This window comes from Homarus americanus, unplaced genomic scaffold (genome assembly GCF_018991925.1).
Source record: "Homarus americanus isolate GMGI-L3 unplaced genomic scaffold, GMGI_Hamer_2.0 scaffold37448, whole genome shotgun sequence".
Lineage (NCBI taxonomy): Eukaryota > Metazoa > Arthropoda > Malacostraca > Decapoda > Nephropidae > Homarus > Homarus americanus.
Genome location: NW_024716097.1, coordinates 593,166 through 616,013, shown reverse-complemented (window position 1 = coordinate 616,013; position 22,848 = coordinate 593,166). Strand labels below are relative to the sequence as shown.

General features: G+C 42.5%; 1 protein-coding gene across 1 annotated transcript; it reads left to right on the top strand.

The window, feature by feature from the left end:
* The first annotated feature begins 491 nt into the window (after window positions 1-491).
* LOC121858026 (dual specificity protein phosphatase 18-like) lies at window positions 492-3,171 on the top strand. Its single transcript, XM_042354267.1, has 2 exons — window positions 492-906; window positions 1,255-3,171. The coding sequence occupies exons 1-2, from the start codon at window positions 835-837 to the stop codon at window positions 1,900-1,902; spliced, it is 720 nt and encodes a 239-aa protein (XP_042210201.1). The 5' UTR covers window positions 492-834; the 3' UTR covers window positions 1,903-3,171.
* Window positions 3,172-22,848: the final 19,677 nt, after the last annotated feature.

Sequence of the window (22,848 nt, the reverse complement as noted above, 5' to 3'; positions counted from 1 at the left end):
AAGTGAATTACGCATACCTGATGAGTGTCTTCGCTTGTTATAGTGTGTGTGTGTGTGTGTGTGTGTGTGTGTGTGTGTGTGTGTGTGTGTGTGTGTGTGTGTGTGTGTGTGTGTGTGTGTGTGTGTGTGTGTGTGTGTGTGTGTGTGTGTGATTCCTATATAATTATTGATAGTGTGAAGTGCTACATTTATATTTCTTTAAGGCAATTAATGATTAGTAATAAAATTTCTTGCTTTGATATAAACAGTGAGTGTAAATAATTGCTTCTTTACATCTAGTTATTTTTCCCCAGATATTTATCATGACTGTTTCATAATAAACCTTTGCTCATCATCGCCTCCTAACTACAAATAAACACTGTGATGAGGCGAGTGGCGAACCCTACATGAGCACCATGCCAAGATTTTTGTTGTGGTAGGAGGTGTGGGGGGCGGGAGTGGGCCAGTCATCACAACACACCGACTGCGCATGCGTGGCCCGTAAGAAAACTCAACGACTAGCCGCTTTACACCTCAGTTGTACACCTACAGGCAGGTCGAGGTGATATCTCCTGCTCTTTCTGATATTTTCTTGTCTTAACCCCACACTGTACGTGATTTCTGTGGCCGGAAGACACAGTCCCTACCTGATCTTCTTTACTCACCTGAAAGGATATCGATCGGTTGTCCTCAACATTGAGCAGATAACGGGGTTGTGTGTGGTGGCAAAACTCAACCACCTGTGGATCGGGTGAGAGCGCGGGAGGCGAGGTCACCACCTGTACACGAGACCACCACTACTACTACTACTACCTCTCCTGGCTCAAGGTCATGGTCTGACACACACACGGGGTGATGCCAGACAAGTCCAATCGTTCAGCTGTTGTCACGCTCTCCCAAGACCTGGGACAAGACAACGTTATAAAAGTAAGTCTTACTTGCCTCTGTGTCAAGACCTTGTAGTAATGTTTACGTTTGATACCCATTCATTATTTGCACTGTACAGCATTGTTCTCTGTGATGTATATCTGACTATCCATAAATATTCTTAAATATAATTAGTGATGAGATTATTTTTAGTTTGCCTACAAGGACAACAGTCAGTAATAGCCAGCAAGGAATCATGAATCAGAACAGTCTAGTAAACACGTGTTTATATAATGGTGATAATTTGCGTAATGTCTACAATTTCTATAATTTAATGGTTGCTGTATAGAGGAAGGTTATAATCTGTAATGTTTATTATTTACATGATGGGTGTTGTTTGTCACTCAGATGGTGAACCCTTGCAGCCGCGGGGTGGAACGGAAGCAACCCACAACAGAGAAACAAAAGCATGGGACTGGCCGCGCTGGCCAGGTGTCCGTTATAATGGAGGGCCTCTACCTGTCAGGGGCGAGGGCGGTGCGGCAGGCGAGGCTGAGGGACCTGGGGGTGACGTGTGTGGTAAACAGCACTGTGGAGCTGCCTCTGGTGCCTCTAGACGACGTGGAGGTGGTACTTGTCAGGGTATCCGATGCCCCGAGCTCTGACCTTGCCGCCCACCTCGACGCCATCACAGACAAGATAGATGACGTGCGTGGGAGTGGCAGGCGTGTGTTGGTGCACTGTGTGGCGGGTGTGAGCCGTTCTCCCGCCATTATCCTGGCTTACCTGGTGAAATACGCCGACATGAGTCTCCGCCAGGCGTTCCTACACGTGCGAAGTGTCCGTCCAAACATACGACCAAACGCAGGATTCTTCTCCCAGTTGATTGAGTTTGAGAGGCGTGTGCGAGGGTCGACGAGTGTCACCCTGGTGAAGGACACCAACCTAGGACTGTCTATCCCTGACGTGTGTGAGGACGAGCTCAAAGTCCTGCGGGACACACGGTGGGCGCGGATGATCCATGAACGTCGTAACTTTGAGAGGCTGTACGCGTAGCCGCCGCCCACACCACCTCACACCGCCCTCCTCTGATCTCACAACACTTTACTGTAATAGTTTTTGCATTTTCTACCACTGCTAACTTAACCCAGTCTGGTTGATCCAAGGCTTCTAGAGAAACTTTTCTTGACCAATTACTTTGTGAATAACGTAAATGTTTCATATCGACCAAGCTGTTTGTTTTCATCGTGTTGTAGCGCTCGCAGCTGTCCGCCACGCACCAGGCTGTGTAGACAAATGTTTTGTGTACAGGTGAAAACACTCACACTTTTTGGCTACAAGTGACTAACGTGCTGATATTGTCTGTACCCAGAGCCATGAAGTTCTGACTGGTCTCTGACTTTGATAAATGTCTTGTAAGTTACTGTCATCTTTACAACTAATGGCCCGTCCCAAGCGTCGTGAGATGTATCTGAATTATTGCTTCGACTCTCCAACTGAGGTTTAAAAATTCGTCTTGTTTGACGTTTGAATGAATAACACGAAAGCAGTAATTAGTAAAAAATTTATCATTTACTTGGGAGATCAAATACCTCTGAATGAATGAATGAAATGAGAGCACCAATTAATGAAGCATTTTACCTGTACTAATTATCTCAGACACCCAGATGCATTAATCTACAGTGATTCTTTACCACGTTAACGTATACGGTCTCTAATAGCACGAGAGACCAATCACCACCACTGTCTCCTCTCACACACTGCACCATTACAGTGTGTAACTACCCTTAATGACTGGGTGTTTCCCGTGTTTATAAATGTAATGAATCTTTCTGTCTTTAAAAATAGTGTAATTGGGAGAATTTTTTATACCAAAGCTTAAGTTACAATCTTCTACCTATGTTAATATGAACAACTGTCAAAAGGTATTAGGTGTTTAACTCAATAAGGACGTAATAATCATAGGTTATAATAGCGAATTTCAACTTAAACTTACGGACTAATTACAGGTGTTGTTGTAATTGTCGTAAGGAAAAATTTTGAAATTGTAGTTCCTATGTTGTTACGTCTTTCTCTCTCCCGAGGTGATAGTTGTTGACCTTGTTAGGCGTGATGGATGAGGGTAGAGTGTCTTTGCTTCCATTTCTTTTTGCATTTCTCGATATTTTTGTACACTTTTGTCTGTCTGTCTGGCTGTCTGTCTGTCTGTCTGTCTGTCTGTCTGTCTGTCTGTCTGTCTCTTTCTGTCTGGAGATTGATATTTTATTTGTGTGTATCTTGTTTTAGTCATTTATATTCAATGTTTGTTTTGATATTACTCTCTCCCTCCCTTCACCCATTCTTCTCTTTTTAGTCTGTCTCTCTTTTATATCTTTACCCATCTTCTCTTATCTCTTTTTCACACATTTTCCTGTCATTTCTCCTATTCTTCTTTATCCCCTTCTCTGACTTTCTCCCTTTTACATCTCTTCTCTCCTCTTCCCTCTCTTATCTCACCCCCAATCCCAGCATCTTCCTTCATCTCGCCCTTACACCTCTTGGCACTCCCTGGCACCCCCCTACAGTGCCTCCGTGTGTATGTCAATCGCTGGTCGGTGGCATTATAAGATAAGAATCATGTAAAATATTTTTATAATATATTAAATGATGAATAAATCTAATTAACATATGACAACTGTTTTTCATTTATCTTATTGGTTATACAAAGTGAGTAGAATTATTATACTTGTAAATGAACGAGTATTATATTTTTACCTGTTGTAAATTAATTGTTTTTTTTACCTGTTGTAAATGAATGATTTTGTCATGTTTTATGTTATGTGTATGTTATTGATTTTATTTGTTGTAAATGAATAAACTTCTCATATTTATTTATATGAATGTATATCTTGTATTCATTAGATATCTTCAAGTTTACTTAGTTTGAATGTATGAATGAATGTCTGAATTAACACCTGTTGTATGTATGAATGTCTTCTGTCCAGTGTGAATGTAATTACTTACTAGTTGTGTGTTGAATGAGTGAATGTTGTGAGAAAGAATGTTGAAGTAAGATTATAAGGGAATGGAAGAATGTTAATGTGGTTAGAATGATGAGAAATTTAATATAATTGACTTTCTTGTGGCTATTGTTTTGTCCAGTACAGCAAAATTGGCTACTGTTGATGATGTGTTGTGTCCAGTAGAGAAAGAAATACCATTGAAAATTACGTAATCACTGTATATGATTCTATTATGCATTTTATTATGAACTATTCTCGCTGCCTTAAAAAAGAAAGGAATGATGAATTGAAATGAAAAAGTTGATAATTGTTTTCACCACAACTGTCAAATATTATCACCATCATCATCACTATCATCATCCTTAATAATATTCATCATCATCATCATCATTATCATTATCCGCTTTGTAAAACCTTCCTCTTTCCCCTACTACCACCACCAGTACCTTGCCACTACCCTGCTACCACCACCACTATCCTGCTCCTACCACCGCCACTACCCTGCCTCTACCACCATCACTACCCTGCTTCTACCACCACCACTACCCCTGCCCCTACCACCACCATCACTACCCTGCTTCTACCACCACCACTACCCTGCTCCTACCACCACCACTACCCTGCCCCTACCACCACCACCACTACCCTGCTCTCACCACCACCACTAGCCAGCCCCCGTGTGTGTGGGTGTATACAATGGAAATAATAATATATACAAAATTCTAAGAGATCAAGGACCTCTCATCAACATCCTGCCGCCCTTCAGCGTTCTCAATCTCTTCGTCATCACCTTCGTCGTCTTCGTTCCTGCGTTAATTCCGAGTCTTCAAACAGTGAAGCTTCGGTATCTTGACTTGCCGTGCCTTTGTTTATCTTAGGTGTGTGTGTGTGTGTGTGTGTGTGTGTGTGTGTGTGTGTGTGTGTCGCAAGCTGAGGTACTGGCCGGGTGTCACATTGTTCAAGGAGATTATTGACACACCTGACACTGTTGAGTGGGTAGGACAACGGCACGAGGTATAGTAGTACTTTTTTAGCTGTTATCAGTACATCAACCCCGCCCACATCCCCACTCATCTCTCCCTCCCTTCTTCCTCACTACACCCCTTCCCTTTCTCTCCGCCACCCTTAGCCCCCCCTTCTCACTTCTCCCTCTACCTCTTTTCATCTGTTTCTAATTTTAATCCCCCCCACCTCATCCCTTCATTACCCCCCTTACTCCCCTTCCCCCCCCCCACTTCCCCTCATCTTCTTTCACCCTCCCCCGTCTATCCCCCCTGAACCCCAGCTCCAGCCTTAAACACCTGGTGGGACACACACACACACACACACACACACACACACACAGGACCTTCAACATAAATTTGGGATATCTCAAGAAAAAAGCAACACGAATCAACAGTGGTCACCAAGGGCTGCTCAAAGAATGCCTTCACACCACGCTTGACAAACATTTCTCACGTGAGAAAAAGTAAATACCGCCACTAGTGAGGTCAGGAGAGGTCACGGATGCCTCTGGGTTGAATAAACGTACCCAAATCAACTGAACTTAAGGCGCCCCAAGGATCAACTGAACTTTAGGCACCCCAGGGATCAACTGAACTTTAGGCACCCCAGGGATCAACTGAACTTTAGGCACCCCAGGGATCAACTGAACTTTAGGCACCCCAGGGATCAACTGAACTCTAGGCACCCCAGGGATCAACTGAACTCTAGGCACCTTCAAATACAACGTTAGCTATTGTGTCATCACCCATTTTATTCATTTTGTCTCGTCTTCTTTATCAGGATGTAGTTTTATATACTTGACGAATATATACAACTATTTTTCACTCACAGTATCGAGGTACACCTTTCAGACTCAACTAAAGCAAATTTATGAAGGTTAAGGTTAAATAATTGCTCGAGTATTGGACTTTAAAATGTTGTATAAGAAGGTTAAGGTTAAATAATTGCTCGAGTATTGGACTTTAAAATGTTGTATAAGGATTATTTCCCGTAAGTGTCCCTGGATAAGGTAGCCAATCGACTTAGGCTACGGTAGTGTGTTATTATAGTTTGGACAGCTTGATGGTATAGCTTCAGTGAGCCAATTAGGTCTTTTAATTTGCTCTGATTTGAATTTATTGAGTAAAAATTCCTATATTACAAGCATACAAACATTACCATTTACCGAGAACAACACTGTATTTCCAACATGGTCCACTGACAACTCCTGTTTTATACACCAACGTGACCAAGAAGTTGTTATAAGCTGCGTTACTGAGGAGCGTTTGGCCTCGTGTCGCAAATGGACCAAGTTACGGGAGTATGATTGTAGGTCATGTCAGTCAACTTTTCAGAAATGCGTTAATAAACTCCCTAAAACGTAACGCAAAAATGAATTCCTTGGAAAATATAAAGTACATAAACTAATAAATTAATATTTGTAATAAGTGTCATAGGTTTTCCATCGCATTATCTCAAGGATTTTCAAGCGCTATAAACGCACACACACACACACACACACAAAGTCTGAAAATGCCATTGTTAATGTTATACCTTAAGTTTTGTCGTTTTTTATGATGTAGATGAGGAAAGTTTTTGTTCTTGCGAGAAACTTGTTGGAAAGGTCACGTTTGATTTACTAGATTCTGACCTGGACTATTATATTTGTACCAGAGTGATTTAGTAGTAGTAGCAGTAGTAGTAGTAGTAGTAGTAGAAAGTATGAACCCTAATATATTACTCATTATTTTCATTATCTAAAAAAACTACTTCAGTAGACTCCCACGTATACTGTATACCCATCACACCTACCCATTACTCTTACCTATAAATTACCTATCCAGAGTACATACATCTGTTTTCACCCTTGATACATTAGACAAATTCCAATGGTACATGTTCCCCCTGGCTAATGAACTAAGAGTACCAATGAACGTGATGTATTGGTGCCGTCCAAATGTAAAATATCGGTGTTTTAAATCTTGGGGGACGAGAGTTTGTTGGTACGATTTTGTTAGTGCTGGATGTGACTAATGTGGTGCAGTAATAATGATGATGATGATGATGATGATGATGATTATGATAATCCCGTTCTTATTTAGCGTTTAAAAATTTAACTTTCTTGAGCAGGGAAAAATCTATTGCCTTTGTGTGTGTGTGTGTGTGTGTGTGTGTGTGTGTGTGTGTGTGTGTGTGTGTGTGTGTGTGTGTGTGTGTGTTAAGTAAACCAATTAGTAAAAACAAAAAAAGTAATTGACAGTGACCAGGAAAGTAAACATTGAGATACATACTGTGTGTAGTTTTGTCGCTTGTCACTATCTTAACTGACTCTGGCTTTCTACTGTCAAGCAAGCAAGCCAAACTTAGCTTAACCTAACCTAACCTTAAACTAGCCTAACCTAACCTAACCTTAAACTAGCCTAACCTAACCTAAAACTATCTAAAACCCTTTCATTAACTCCCTTCATCCAACCCCTCCTCATCCGCGCCCTTCACCTTCCCCCTCCCTCCCCCTCCACCCATGCCATCCCCTCCCCCCTCGCCATCCCCTCCCCTCCTCCCCCATGTACCCATTGCCCGCACCACCTGGTTACACCTGTGGCTCAGTAGAATTAATTAGCATCAAGGAGGAACTTGTTGGCAACTGGGGTGGATGAGCATCACTCTCGCAGGCTATACAAGGGCTTTAAATCGGTCATATTCAAGAGGTTCAGAATTGGTTTGGCTCTTGATTTTTGAGGAACCTTAGGCACACTATAAATGTCCTCTTGACTCTCACTCTCACACACGCACGCAAGCACACACGCAAGCGTACACGCAAGCTCACACGCAAACACACACACACACACACACACACACACACACACATATTGAGGTTTCAAAGACTGTATCGTGCCTAATTTAGATAGAAAGATATTTTTCAGGAAAATAGTCGTCTCAGTGGGCAACATAAGTGACCTTCCATGTCAGTGGGCCACGTAAGTGGCCCTCCATCTCAGTAGGCCAGATAAGTGGCCCTCCCTCATCTCAGTGGGCCACATAAGTGGCCCTCCCTCATCTCGGTAGGCCACATAAGTGACCCTCCATCATCTCAGTGGGCCACATGGGTTCTAGATCAGTGACTCCGAGTCTTCTCACAGTAATGAGACAGATTCATTCAGACCCATGAAGCTCCGACAACTGCTTTGAGATGTTTCATGAATCAGTGTCACGACTTTCTCCTTTATTTTGTTGAAAATTGTTACAGGAGTAAAGGGAGATGGAAGGTTAATCTAATTGTTTTATTTCTTTCCAGGTAGGTGAAAGTTACAGCTCCTCGAGGGACCGTAACGCATCACACTTCAGGTATGTCCAAGTCAGTATTTGCTCGTGAGTCTTGCGTCTCCACTGAGTCGCCGTTACCTCCCGTGTTGAAGGTCGGGATCACGTTGCCGTATAAAGTCACTCGGTGAAATTTTCTTGATCCAGTGATGTTCTAGACTAGTGACTTGCGTATATCATTAACTCAATCAATTTCCGCAACTTTGAATTCCTTTACACCACTATTAGCTGACCATTTCGGCCATTTACCATTGCTGCATCATGCACCACAAGAAACACTGGACAACATGTCAATTCTAAGAGGATGCAGGAATGGAAAATGAATTAAAAGCTCATGTAATAATGGTTAAAGGAATTCAAAGCTCTCAATTGTCTCAACTATGTCATTATTGTTATTATTGTCCTCTCTGTATCCGTCTGGCTAAATACAACTGTTACAATATCAATGCCTCGATATTTTAAAAGTACAGTATCTCCATTACATAACCCTTAACATTCCCCCCCGGCTCCCCTCTACAGAAAATATGTAAATATGTATAAAAAACAAATCTTATCCTACGACACCTGCCAAGGATTCCAATTTAAAAAGATAAAATAAGTGTCGCTGGTGTGGTTGTGTAACTCTCTGGCAGCTTGTGAGATGTACGCCGTAACACCTTGGACAAAGACCACAGCTTGGGGGGCGCTCTTCCCTCCCCCCCGTTCATCCATCCTCTCTCTCTCTCTCTCTCTCTCTCTCTCTCTCTCTCTCTCTCTCTCTCTCTCTCTCTCTCCTTCCTCCTTTGTACTTAACTCCATATCTTCTCTCCTCCCACATTCTTTCCTGACTTTCTTCCCTTTTCTACTCTACTCTTTACCATCCTTCCTCCTGCCATCACTTCCTTTCTCTTCCTTCCTTCCTTCTTTAGTGTTTTCTTCAACCTTCTTTTCCCTCCTCTTTGCTCCTCTCCTTTTTTCCTTTCTCTCCTCTTGTCTATTCACCTAATCCTCTTTTCACCACCTTCCCTTTCATTTCTACTAATTCTCCTTCGTCCCTCTCTCCTCCCCTCCTCCCTCTTTCTTCCCCCCTCCCCTTTCATTCCTCATCGTCTTCTCCATTTCCTCCCATTTCTTCTCTTCTCTCATTTTCTGTCTTCACCCTTTTCCCCTTCCCCTTCTCCCAATTCCCCCCCTCCTTCTTCTCGCATACTTCCTCTTCCCCCTTCCATCCTTCTCCCCCCATCCTTCCCTCCCCCTCATCCCCCCTTCTTTAGTTAAAGGGATGGGGACAAGTCTAACCTGTCCATGAGGTAGTTTTTATATGGCACCAAAGGGTAAGAGAGAAAGAGTTGGCACCCAGGGAGGGAGAGTCTTATAACTCGTGGCACTGTACTCTTCTATATGGCACTGTACTCCCCTGGGTCTCACTGTACTCCCATATGTGGCACTGTACTCCCCTGGGTGGCACTGTACTCCCATGGGTGGCACTGTACACAGCACTTAGTACGTGTAAAAATCGCTTTAACCCATAACTATTTTACGGGTCATTTTACAAGTATATTAAATCATTTACACCCATTGACGTAATTGAAAAAAAAAGCCTTACCTTACCATCTTTATAGCGACAGTTTATTATGGCTAGCAGCAGGGCACGTTAGGTTACGTTCACTCATTCCCTCCTGCATCACCAGTAGAGGACCTCCAGTATATATACGTGAGGAAAACACCCAATGAGACGCTTTAATGAACCTTCCACAATTTAGATGAAAAACATAAACTTCAAGCCTTGTCATGGGTTCGTTGGGGTCGTGGGGTTGAGAAAGGGGAGGAATAGAATGGGAGAGAGTAAGGGAAAAGGAATAGAATGGGGTAGAGGTATAGAGGGAATGGGGTTGTGGTGGTAGAGGGGGTGAAGGAGGGACCGACAGACCAAAAATTTCTGTTTAGGTTAGGTTAGGTTAGGTTGGGTCAGGTCAGGTCAGGTTAGGTTAGGTTAGGTTAAGTAAAGTTCATTTAGATTAGCTCTAGTAAACAGTAAGACTTGTAAGGTCGTGTACTCGGTGGATGATGTGTTGTGTTTTGACTTAACTCCGCGAAATTTAATTATCTCGGGTGATGTTCTTGTTGCTGATGCTATACTGTGTTACTGTTACTGCTGTTGTTACTGTTACTGCTGTTGTTAATGTTACTGCTGCTGTGTAAATGTCTGCTTCTGTCACTGTCTGATAGTGCTTTTTTTTACTGTTACTACTGATGCTGTTTTTGTTCTTACTGCTGATGCTACTGTGTTACTGTTACTGTTACTACTACTCCTGTTATCGTTACTGTTGTTACTGCTACTGTCACTGCCTCACCAAAGCTAAATATTTGAACCAACGTCGAGAGAAAGTTACTTTATGAAGACAACGTAAACCTGAGTGACTACCATAAATCATGAAGCAGTTTACACAGTTTAAGTCTTTGAAGACATATTGCGGCGTGTGTGCTCAGGTGGTGGTCACAGTTTATGGGACAGTTTGTAATATATAGTACAAATATAACCTTACAAGTTACTGAAGGATTTATACGTGTTAAGAAATGCAATATTCATAGTTAGTTGAATCTGTATGTAAATGGTACTTTGTGTGTTAAATGGACATAGAGTTCAAAGGTGTAAATAGTATATATTATGAGACAAATTTCAAGATGGTGTAAATATATTGCCGTACGAGTTACTGGAGTAATTTATACCACTAAATTAATAAAGCAAAGACGGAGAGTGTGGACAGAAAAAAGGTCGGAAAAGAGGAATATTTTTCACCCTGTAGTATAAATATTATCATAGAGATTACTTGAACCGAGTGAGAATAGTTTTAGTGAGTTTACGGCGCAAATTAGAATTCACGGTATCTTATATTTAACTTGTTTACGCAGTTTAAGACCTTAATTAGAACAGGTGTACAGAGGTGTTAATAATACATACACACGGTCATATATTTTTAACGTGTGGTAGAAATCTTATTATGAAAGGTAATTTGGTTGTTACACTCCCTTGATGTGGTTCTGTCGTTAGTTATATGGGAAGGAATTATCTCCTTCTCCTTACTTGATTACCTCCTTACTCCATCTATTGCCTCCATCACTCCATCTCTCTCTAACACGACCATCTATCGGTGGAGTGAGGGTGGAGTGGAATGGAGTGGGGTAGAGTAGGGTAGGATGGGGTGGATTTGATTGGAGTGGAGTGGAGTGGGTTTGGATGATCAAGTTTCGTAGAATATAGTGTTTGTGTGAAGATGATATTTAGTACGACACTACAAAGGTTTAGTTGCTCAAGGAACCTTCATGTGTAATTTTCTGCAGGATATCGTGTGTACGTGTTTTAGAATGTCAAACGATATTACAGAAGTTCAGTTCAGTTACAATGCTTTACCCTCTCAGCTGTTGAAATGAGGATGTAATAGTATCATGGTTGCCGGATGTTCGCTCATACATACATACATACATACATACATACATACATACATACATACATACATACATAACATGAATTTACCCCAGCTAGTATGGTGAGATGAGAACTAATCCTAACCGCTGCTACGAAATATTAGGAACGAAGATTAGTTCCCCTCTCTACCTCTGCCCCCCCCTCCTCCCTCCTCCCCTTTCCCTCCCCCCTTTCCCTCCTTCCCTCCCTCCCTCTAGCTTACTTCACAACATAATTACACACCGAAACAAGGAGTCTTTGTGGGTCTTCAGATAAATTTTTCCCTCTTAATTGGTGGCGTAGAAACGTATTGAACTGACTTAGATAAACAATTAAGTAACGTGGAGAAAAATGGATGCTGGAATGGTCTGTTGTGATAAACTAGCTTTGATAAACTCTCTCTCTCTTTATCTCAGGGGAATATTTGTGTCGTAATTCAAGTGATGGATTAGTCAGGTTAAAGTCAGTAATGTTGGTGAGGGTTGGTTTGGTGTTGTGAATCAGTAATGTTAGGTGAGTCGGTCTGGTTAGGGGAGTCAGTAATGCTAGGTGAATTAGGTAAGGGGAGTCAGTCAGGTTAAGTGAGTCAGTAATGTTAGGTGAGTCAATCAGGTTAAGTGAGTCAGTAATGCTAGGTGAGTTAGGTAAGGTGAGTCAGTTAGGTTAAGTGAGTCAGTAATGGTGAGTCAATCAGATTAAGTGCCGGTCAGTCAGCTTAAATGAATCAATCAGATTAAATGAGTCAGGTTAACCGAAATCAGTCAGATTAAATGAATCAGTTAAATGCGTTCTCACTTAATCAGTCAGGTGAGAGAGACTGGTAGTATCTCTCACACTTGTGTCTCTAGAGATCTTCTAACACATGTGAGAGAGACCCTATGGGGTGCCTGGGAGATGGTAATTATTATGGTCACGAGACTGTGTTGGTGACTTGGCCGCTCCCCTCACTATACATACATACATACATACATACATACATACATACATACATACATACATACATACATACATACATACATACATACATACAACTATTATGATATCGCTGTACTAATAAAATACATAATTTAGTTAATGTGGGTTTATAATGAAAGTTAAATTGAGGTTTTTTTTGTGAATGACCTGTGCAATGCTTAACACAGGTGCCCATGCCAAACTACTCTCTCTCTCTCTCTCTCTCTCTCTCTCCGTGACCTTTCGCATCTCAAGTCATTTATACATTCCTCTCAGGGTCACTTCCGCCCTACCTCTCGTGACCTCCCTTACATGAGTCTTCCCTCCCTCGTGACCTCTACTCTCTAAAATTCGGGGCTCAGGTAATGGCAACACTGATTCTGAGAAGCAGGTCAAGCGGTGCCAAGTTAGAGTGTGGTAGTGGTGTGGTAGAGGTGTGGTAGTAGTGTGGTAGTGGTGTGGTAGTAGAATGGTAGTGGTGTGAAAGTGGTGTGGTAGTAATGTGCTGGTGATTTAGTTGTGGTATGATAGTGGTGTGTAGTGTTAGTGGTGTGGTAGTAGTGTGGTAGTGGTGTGGTAGTAGTGTGGTTGTAGTGTTAAGTAGTGTGGTAGTGGCATGATAGTGGTGTAGTGTTAGTGGTGTGGTAGTGGCATGATAGTAGTGTGGAGTGTTAGTGGTGTGGTAGTGGCATGATAGTGGTGTGGAGTGTTAGTGGTGTGGTAGTGAGTGTGGTAGTTGTGTGGTAGTGGTGTGGTTGTGAGTGGTAGTGGTGTGGTAGTGGCATGATAGTGGTGTGGAGTGTTAGTGGTGTGGTAGTGGCATGATAGTGGTGTGGTAGTGGCATGATAGTGGTGTGTGGTAGTGGCATGATAGTGGTGTGGTAGTGGTATGATAGTGGTCTGGAGTGTTAGTGGTGTGGTAGTGGTATGATAGTGGTGGAGTGGCATGATAGTGGTGTGGTAGTGGCATGATAGTGGTGTGGTGATAGTAATAGTTACTGAACATATATTAAAGATGGTGGTTGATAATGAAGAGAAACCGTGTATGACCGTCTGTCTTTCCATCCGTGTGGTGTAATGGTCAGCATGCTCGCCTCATTAGCGAGCGGACCCGTGTTCGATCCCCGGGCAAGTTTCTTTACGCCATTTGCCTCTGTTCACCCAGCAGTAATAGACCTAGATGCTAATCGATTTGCTGATCGTAATCCGGGGTAATGGTTAGCCAGTGCAGTTGGTGAGTTGTCCGCCTCTCGGACTATTACTTGACACTGGGTCATGCATCTCGTTAACTTAGGGTGTGGTTGTTGTGTTGGCGACAGATTCTACACCTTAAACAAATTCACGCCTAGGTGGCCCTTGGGCCGACCATCCTTATGTGTTTGTTTATGTGGTTAGAAATCATTACAGTGTGACCGCCTGGTGTTCGGTTGGTTAATTTATTGGGAGAATTCGTTTTGAAAGTACAGTACATTGTTAGCGGTAATTCGTCTCGCGAGAATGTAAACTTTATTTTTATTGTAACCTTGTAATTATACCCGCAACGAAACCGACTCACACAAAGCCACAAAAGAACAAGTTTTTATCCGGTCTTGTGGCTGTTTTTTTTTTTTAGTTTCACTGTTTGTTTGTATGTTGTTAAAGTTAGGAACGTTTGGTGATGTAGCCATTACTGGGTCCTTGATCTTGGGGTGTTACTCTAGTCTAACCATCAGGATTGGACCCTCCCATTGGCGGCCAGTCTTATGAGCCACAATACCAAGGGACCCGAATCCAAACGGGTCCCAATCCTAAGAGCGCGAACCGAGAGCCCCAAACCAACGGGACCCGAACCAGAAAGGGTCACAGTCCTGAGTCCCGAACCCAAAGAGCCCCAAACCAAAGGACCCGAATGAAGAGGGCCCCAATCCTAAAGGCCCCCAATCCTAATGTTTAGGCGCCAATAAGACAGGAACGCGTTTGACGTGCATACATTAACTGATAATCCGGTGTGGCTCCTGGCGACAGTGTGGGGGCTGCCAACAACCAAAGCCCATGGCCAGTGATGCACCTCCTGTTTGCGTCGTGGCGAGATATAGGAAGCAGGAGGAAGGCGTCGTCTATCGCCACTGCTGCCTGGTGACGTTGATAAACCAGGTGTTGCAGTCCAAGAGATTTATGAGGAAGGTTCAAAGCGGCTAAGACTTAATGAAGAAAAGACTCCCCTGCAGATTACACACCTCAGCCTACTTCATCGCCTAATAATTAAACACGGTAACTCTTCCCTAACCTAACCTAACCTATGACCCAACTTCCCCCCCGATATTGTTAACATGCTTAATCATCAGGTGAAATAAGTTAAGGTGATCCCGAAGAAATTAACCTACATGTTAATGGCAATTCGGGTCTCATATATATATTTATGTTGTCCACTACACAGTGACAAGAGAGAGAGTTATCCAGTTATTAATAGTCTGTTCTAATAATATTCAAGTGTGACAGACGTAGCACATAGTACAAGTATGTAAGTATGTCTGATTATTATCACAAGTTCGTCAATGAGCCACAGGAGAGTGCCAGGTACAGTCTCTTACTCGCTCAGATCATGTTTATGTTGATTCCAATGGACAGGTATTATTAGTTACGTATTACAGATGTACCTTGAGGGAGTAGAGTTGATGATGATCCGGTCGACAGGTGAGCTAGGTATAATGATACAGGTCAACAGGTGTAATGGTCAGTAATGTAACGTTTTAATTGCACACGTGGACAGGTGTGTTTATCTACTAGGTGTTCTTCCTAGAGATCCAGTTAGACAGATGTAATTAGCTGAAAGATGTGTTTTAAATTCCTGAGATAAAACCAGAATGACCGATCCCAGGAAGGCCACTTAGCAAGTATATGGTAACACCTGAGGAAAAAAACTCACCTGTTGGGAATTATTACACCCTTTTGGACACCATTGAGCGATCTGTTGAAACTTTTTGATTGTGTCCCGTTAAGTGAAGCAGTACAGTATGTCTCTCTAAAACACAAGGTCGCTATTTCGTTCACATGATCTTATGGGGAATTTGGTGACTTCAGTTGCTACAATTTCTCACTGCTGTCTGTCTGTCTGTGAGGCATGTTAAGTGTGTGTTTGGTGACGTTCCCAACACGCGTTTCTCTGTCACTTTCCATTGATAACGTCCATCACGTCCGTTAGTACCTCAGTCCTGGGTTACTTCGTTACTTTCCTTTAAATAACTCGATTCCTGTTTGAAGTTACCAAGGCTGTCAGACCACATTGTCATATCATGATTGACTGACCCTGACCAGCAAGACGAGTCATGTCCCGTGTGCATGACAAGTCTATCATGTACTTTTGTCCTTAGGTTAGGTTAGGTTAGGTTAGGTTTGGTTAGGTTAGGTTAGGTTAGTTTAGGTTGTGCGCTTGTGCGACCTCACTTGGATTACGCAGTTCAATTCTGGTCACCGTGTTACAGAATGGAAATAGAATCATTGGAAAGAATTCAGTGGAGAATGACAAGACTAATCCCGGGCATTAGGAACCTTGAGTACAGAGACAGGTTAAAACATCTTAATCTGCACTCCCTCGAGAGACGTAGAGCGAGGGGCGACATGATAGAGGTGTATAAATGGAAGTCAGGGCTGAACAAAGGGGACATTACAAAGGTACTCAAGCTATCCAACCAGGAGCGAACTCGTAACAATGATTTTAAATTAGACAAATTTAGATTTAGGCGCGAAATAGGTAAACATTGGTTTGGAAATAGAGTAGTGGACGAGTGGAACAAGTTACCAAATATCATCATTAACTCGAATACGCTGGATAGCTTCAAACATAGGTTGGATGGATATATGAGCAATAAGGGTTGGGTGTAAATGGGACTGCCCAGTATGGGCCAATAGGCCCGCTGCAGTTTCCTCCATTCTTATGTTCTTATGTTAGATACTGCAAAGGTCAGAGATGTACAGGGAGTGATAGATAGATAGATAGATTGATATATAGATATATAGATGAGTTAAAGTTAATGCGAATAAAAGTGATATTCCAGGGAGTGATAGATAGATAGATAGATAGATAGATAGATGAGTTAAAGTTAATGCGAATAAAAGTGATATTCCAGGTATTACCGTACGTGTGTGTGTGTGTGTGTGTGTGTGTGTGCGTGTGTGTGTGTGTATGAGTGACTGAGGAGACACTGAAGTACAATGTGGAGGTGGAAGAAATTAAAGAGAGAGAGAGAGAGAGACTCTGCAACATTAGAGACAATAAAGAATTAACAACAATGACCTTCTCTTCCCTTATGCATAAAACATCATCTTATTTACTCCCCACATGAACATTGTCTCCTTGTACGTCGTTTAAAATGTGGGTGAAAGTCTTAAGTAATCCGCATGATGGTGTAAGGATAGGCAGGAGGTGGGTTCACGCAGGTGTATGGGGTTAGGTCAGGTCAGGTTAGGTTAAGTTAGGTCAGGTCTGGTCAGATTTGGTTTGGTTTGGTTTGGTCATCATTAACTGACAGTAAACATTCTTGCAATATTGAACATTTTCAGAGTAGACAAAGTGAGAGCTTGGTTGTATGAATTGGTAGATCCTTGTCTCACCCAGTACCTCCCTCCCTCCCTCGTCCTGGCCTGAGAGCGTGACACCTGTTCCTTCGTCAGCCACACCTACCTGATATAAGATACCTGACTTAGTGTTAATGTGATCAGACGTGGTGGTGTGGTGGTGCTGGTCTGAGGTTCTTACTTGTATAATGTAATAAAGTCATTTTTATTTAGCGGTAGAATACAGGTTTGAGAAGCCATGATGTAACTGGAAAATCTTAGGATTGGAAAGACCACAAAAAATATGAAACGTTTAGGATAAAAAGAAAAAAAAATCGTCTCACACACTCTAAAAAAACATCCATTAGTTAAGTCAAGAGAGACATTGATCTGATAGTATAAATAAGGTGTCATAGCTGGGTGTGGTAGCATAGCTGGGTGTGGTAGCATAGCTGGGTGTGGGCATCATAGCTGTGTGGGCATCATTATAGCTGTAGGGTGATTGAGGACGAAGTTACAAACACCTCACAAGGCTGGATTATGATCTTAATATAGCACGTGGTGTGACGCCTCTTCCCTATGGTTCCCTTCCTGCCGTGGGACCAAGAACCAAAGTCGATTTTTAGCGAGGTGAAATTAGGTTGGGGGATTTGGAATGGGATTAGGGAATGAGATGAAGATTTACTGACCTTACACACACACACACACACACACACACACACACACACACTATATTCTTTTATTACTGGACGCTTATCTGTACATATACACACCCCTCCCATCTAAGAACATACAGTACATACACTAATTCATTCCTCTTTATATTTGTGTTCCCAGTGGGTGAAGTAGTCATTGAGTGGGTGGGGAGGGGGGGAGGGGAGGGGGGGGCCACACTTGCTACTAAATAGGATGACTCGACACACAAAGGTGGTATCAGCCTTTACCCGTAAGAATCATCGGTTTATGGTTCGTCTTCGCTAGTTAAGTATACACACACACACACACACACACACACACACACACACACACACACACACACACACACGGGGGAGTGACTGAGGGTGATGTAAAAGTTGTGAGGAAACGCTCTCACAGGAAATTGGTCGACGGCCAATTGCGTAAGGAGTCACATCAGTTGAGAGATCATCTATTTATATATATATATATATATATTTTTATATATAAGTATATATATATATATATTGAGAGAACAAGGATAGGGAAGGAGGGCGTATAGAGAAGAGGAGAAGGTGGAGGAGGAGTAAGAATAGAGCAAGGAAAGGAGGGGGGCATAGAGCAGAAGGAGGAGGAAGGAAAGGGGAAGAGAAGAGAATGTATAGAGCAGCAGGAGGAGGAGGTGTTAAAGAGATACATAATATAATTGATAACGCTTCTCTTAGGTAAATTACTATAGGTTAAAGTTGTTTATGTACATTATACCCGTGGTTAGGTTAAGGTATCAACTCTGTGACTGTCACCGTATAATGAATTGTACGTACACACACACACACATACACACACAGACACACACACACACACACACACACACACACACACACACACACACACACACACACACACACACACATACACACACAGACATAATATATACTGTATCTACTCCCAATATAGTCACCAATATATTCCTAATATAGTGCCATCAACAGTGCCATCACAGTGCCATCAACAGTGCCAGCACAGTGCCATCAACACACCTTCCACTCAGTACACTTGAGACTTGGTGTGTTGGTCACTTGGTCACTTGAGAGGAATTTACGAGTAGAAGAGGAGAGAGAGAGAGAGAGAGAGAGAGAGAGAGAGAGAGAGAGAGAGAGAGAGAGAGAGAGAGATTTTATATAGATGTTAATAATTGAAAGCAAGGTGACCAAGGAAATGTGTTGACTAAGGTTAGGTTAAGTCGGGTCAGGTTAGGTTATGTTTAGGTCGGGTCAGGTCAGGCTAGTTTAGGTCAGGTTAGGTTAGGTCAGATGTAGTCAGGAAGTCAAGTCAGTTGTAATTAGGTTAGGTGTCATTAGGTTACGTCAGGTTAGGCTAAGTTAGGTTAGGTGTAAATAGGTCAGGTCGGGTTAGGTTAAATTACAGAAAGTTAGGCTGGGTGATGGTATGGATGTGTTCTTTGCGTGTGGTGGATGAGAATGGGTGAGTGTAAAGCGTTGGCAGGGTAGTAGCTGGGTGACATAATAGGTACTCCCCGAGGGAACTGGTGCCGCTAGTCATGACGGGGGAGAGCTGACATGACAGGGATAGGAGTTTTTTCATGTCAGGGTTAGGGAACAAGTGGTGCCACGCGACGGGAGAGTGACTAAGGTAAAGAAGATTTATTGAGAAACAAAATAGAAAATTAATGATAGGTGATATGGGGGAATTAGCGACCTTCCCACACGTGAATGTGTTGTATGAATACACACACACACACACACACACACACACGAGGTCACAAAATGCAAGACTATTCGTTCATGGGGTGACCTTGTTCTAATTCCGTCTTAAGTATTTTTACACTGTGTGTGTGTGTGTGTACGTACTCACAGTTATCCATTACCTCAGGTCAACGCCCTCTCTCATTCATACCCATCCAGTGGATCACCTGAAGATACACTCCCGTTGCCTTTATCACAGGTAAACATCTACTGTGAGAGAATATACCCACAGTATATCCCTCCCTTACGTGTACTTCATCACAGGGAATTGGTGTACTAAGAACCGGGTTTTGTATGTTATCATTTGTACAACTTCTGCCTCAGCTGGACATCTCTCGCGTCACTTAAATGAATACTGAATTAAATGATCCTCCTCTCAAACTACCTAATTATGTCAAAGGTTGGGATTGTAGGTCTTAAGTGGTTAATGTTTAGGGTCTAAATTCCCTCAAGAGGTGGTGTGTACCCTACGGGGAGTCCCCTCGACCATCTGAATATCTACGAGTGATTGTTAGTAAACGAGGAGGTAAGTAATCATGGCAGGTGGACGGCGCCGGTTGCCAAGTGTGCCTCCTGTCACGCCTGCTACCCAGAAGAGTCGAACACGTGTACTCAACCCTGACACAAGCACACCTCTCGAGCTGCAGTATAATGAGTGCATTGCCAAGGTTAGCGCCATGTACATTTCTGTGGTTATTGTTGCAGGGCTGTATTTATTGTTTCAGTCATAGTGCCATCACCACAGTGGCATTATAGATAGGGTGACGCATTGTACCAGTTATGAGGTTAATTATATAGTGCCATTTGGTATTGTGATCATCATCATCTTAGTGGTAATACGGCGGTGTGGCGCCTCCAATGGCGTGATTATGGTTACTACAACACGTACAGTAATATTGTTACCTCCACTGTGTTTTTTTCCAAAGAATCATCAATACTGTATTATATGACCCACGAAAATAGTGACTATGGGTACAATGACACCTATTACCTCAGTCTAATTGTCAGTGCCACAATACCACGAATATACTGCCACCATTATTGTTGTGACAAGTTGTCTGTCACAGTGCCAAGAGTACAGTGCCATGAGTATTATAATTTCCATGACTTAATAACGTCAGTGATACAGTAAACGGCTACAGTGGCACCCTTCACACTATAAGAGGTATTGCTGCATACACACATTGCGTCAGTCATGGTGCCAGTACCGTAGTGTCACGAGTTTAGTGGTATAGAGGATAATATAACATCCATAATGCGTCTGAAATAAAACAAAAGAAAATCCCATTTCTCAGCTGACATATAAACACGACAGTAATGGAAGGATTTAACAGAGGTGGTTACGCTGTTGCCGACAGTTTGTGTTTTCCTTGTTTAGTTGCCGGACTTGGGTTTTGCGAGTCGTCTTCAGTTTAACAGACCTACGTATTCTGTATATTCAAGGAATTCTTCTGCTGGTGAAACATGAAATTTTGTTATTTTTTCCTTTAGGTGAACACTAGCATAACTACGTACACTTGGATAACTTTGGTATTAATTTAGTTATGGGACCATTACATGTGGGTAGAGAATAGTGTGTGTATTAATGTAGTCAGTCTTATAGCGTAACATAAGACATCACAAGACATAATACACCACAAAAGTTAAACAATAATAATTATCTAATTCTATGGCCGTCATCTTCTCATAAAAGGCAGATTCTCGTATAGGGAGACACGATGCTAATGTTTATCACCAGTGTTTTTTTTTTTTTTTTTTTTTGAGACTATTTACTGGTGTCTTGTAGGATCTTGAAACACACACACACACGTCTTCTCTTGATGCAGTAAAGCAGGATAACAACGTGTTCACCCAGACAGGTTCTTGACACACACACCCTCTTTTCCACTGCTGGCCCTGCACTGTGTCCATCAGCTGCACACACCGCCCTGTTTCGTTCGTCCCGCAGCCGTTGTTACACCCCACACACACACTATCTGGGGTAGCTGTACCGCTTCTCCCTCAAAGTCGATCTCTAAGTGGCCGTTGACCCTCATCGGGCATTGGATCTCTGGTATATCAATAAGACCATCATGATTCCACTTTATATAGATCGGGGATGTTGACGTGCAGCTGACCGGCGCCTGTTAGCCACAATGAAACCGATCTTCAGTATATGCTCCATTGGTGGATTGTTGGTGGTAGGGGAAGAGCTTGACCTTCTCACTCAAGCTGACTGGTGTTAAATGTTCACTTAAAGAACAGGAGCTTTGTTTAATGTATATACTGTACGTATACTGTCCAGCACGTACTTCAGGGTGTAAGGATCGTTCTTGTCAAGGTCATATGTGTATAGCCACTGAAACGATATAGTATCTGTTTAGCTCTTTATTTCTTCCTTCTTTTTTTCTTTCTTTCGTTTCTTTCTTTATTTCTTTCTTTATTTCCTTCCTTCCTGCCTTTCTTCTTTCTTTATTTTTCTTTCCTTCCTTCCTGCCTTTCTTCTTTCTTTATTTTTCTTTCCTTCCTTCCTGTCTTTCTTTTTTTCTTCCTTTCTTCCTTTCTTCTTTCTTTCTTTCTTTTTCTTCCCTTCCTTTCAAGACACAGTATATATCACCAATACATCTTTTTTTTATTTATGCAGAAACCCCTAAAAGACACTTGTGTTCAAAATATCCAAAAGTAACAAGAGTAGGATTCGATCTCCTGTTTAGTGTCCGTAAGAAACAGTTGCTAATTCTCTTTCTCGTGGAATTGTTTCGCCTATGATAAACAGGTTGCCTTCTGGGGGTGATTCTCTGGGGTGGTTTTGGGGGTAGGGAAGAAGGGGGGGTGGGGTGGTTGCTACGTTATACGCCCGCCAATGGGTTAGGATCCCGACCACAAGACTTGTAAACACTGCCACTTGTCCCCAATTACACGTACAGCTGAGGTAGTTTGCATTAAGGAGAGTTTGTTATTGCTGTTTTGTGGAATGCCAGGAGTGGAGAAGACAGGTGTGGAATGGAAGGAGTGGAGAAGACAGGTGTGGAAGGACAGGTGTGGAGAAGACAGGTGTGGGGAAGACAAGTATGGAAAGTACAGGAGCTGACAAGAGGTATGGAGAGGACAGGTGTGGAGGGAACAGATATGGAGGGACAGGTATGGAGGGAATGTGTGGTCTCGTGGTTCAATGCGCCGCTCTGAATAGTCATTCTCCATGGTAGAGAGAGAGAGAGAGAGAGAGAGAGAGAGAGAGAGAGAGAGAGAGAGAGAGAGAGATCGAGTAATGCAAAATAAGAGATAAATAATAAGAATGTAAATATTGATAAAACAAGGAGTAGGGGGAGTGTTGGAACGTACT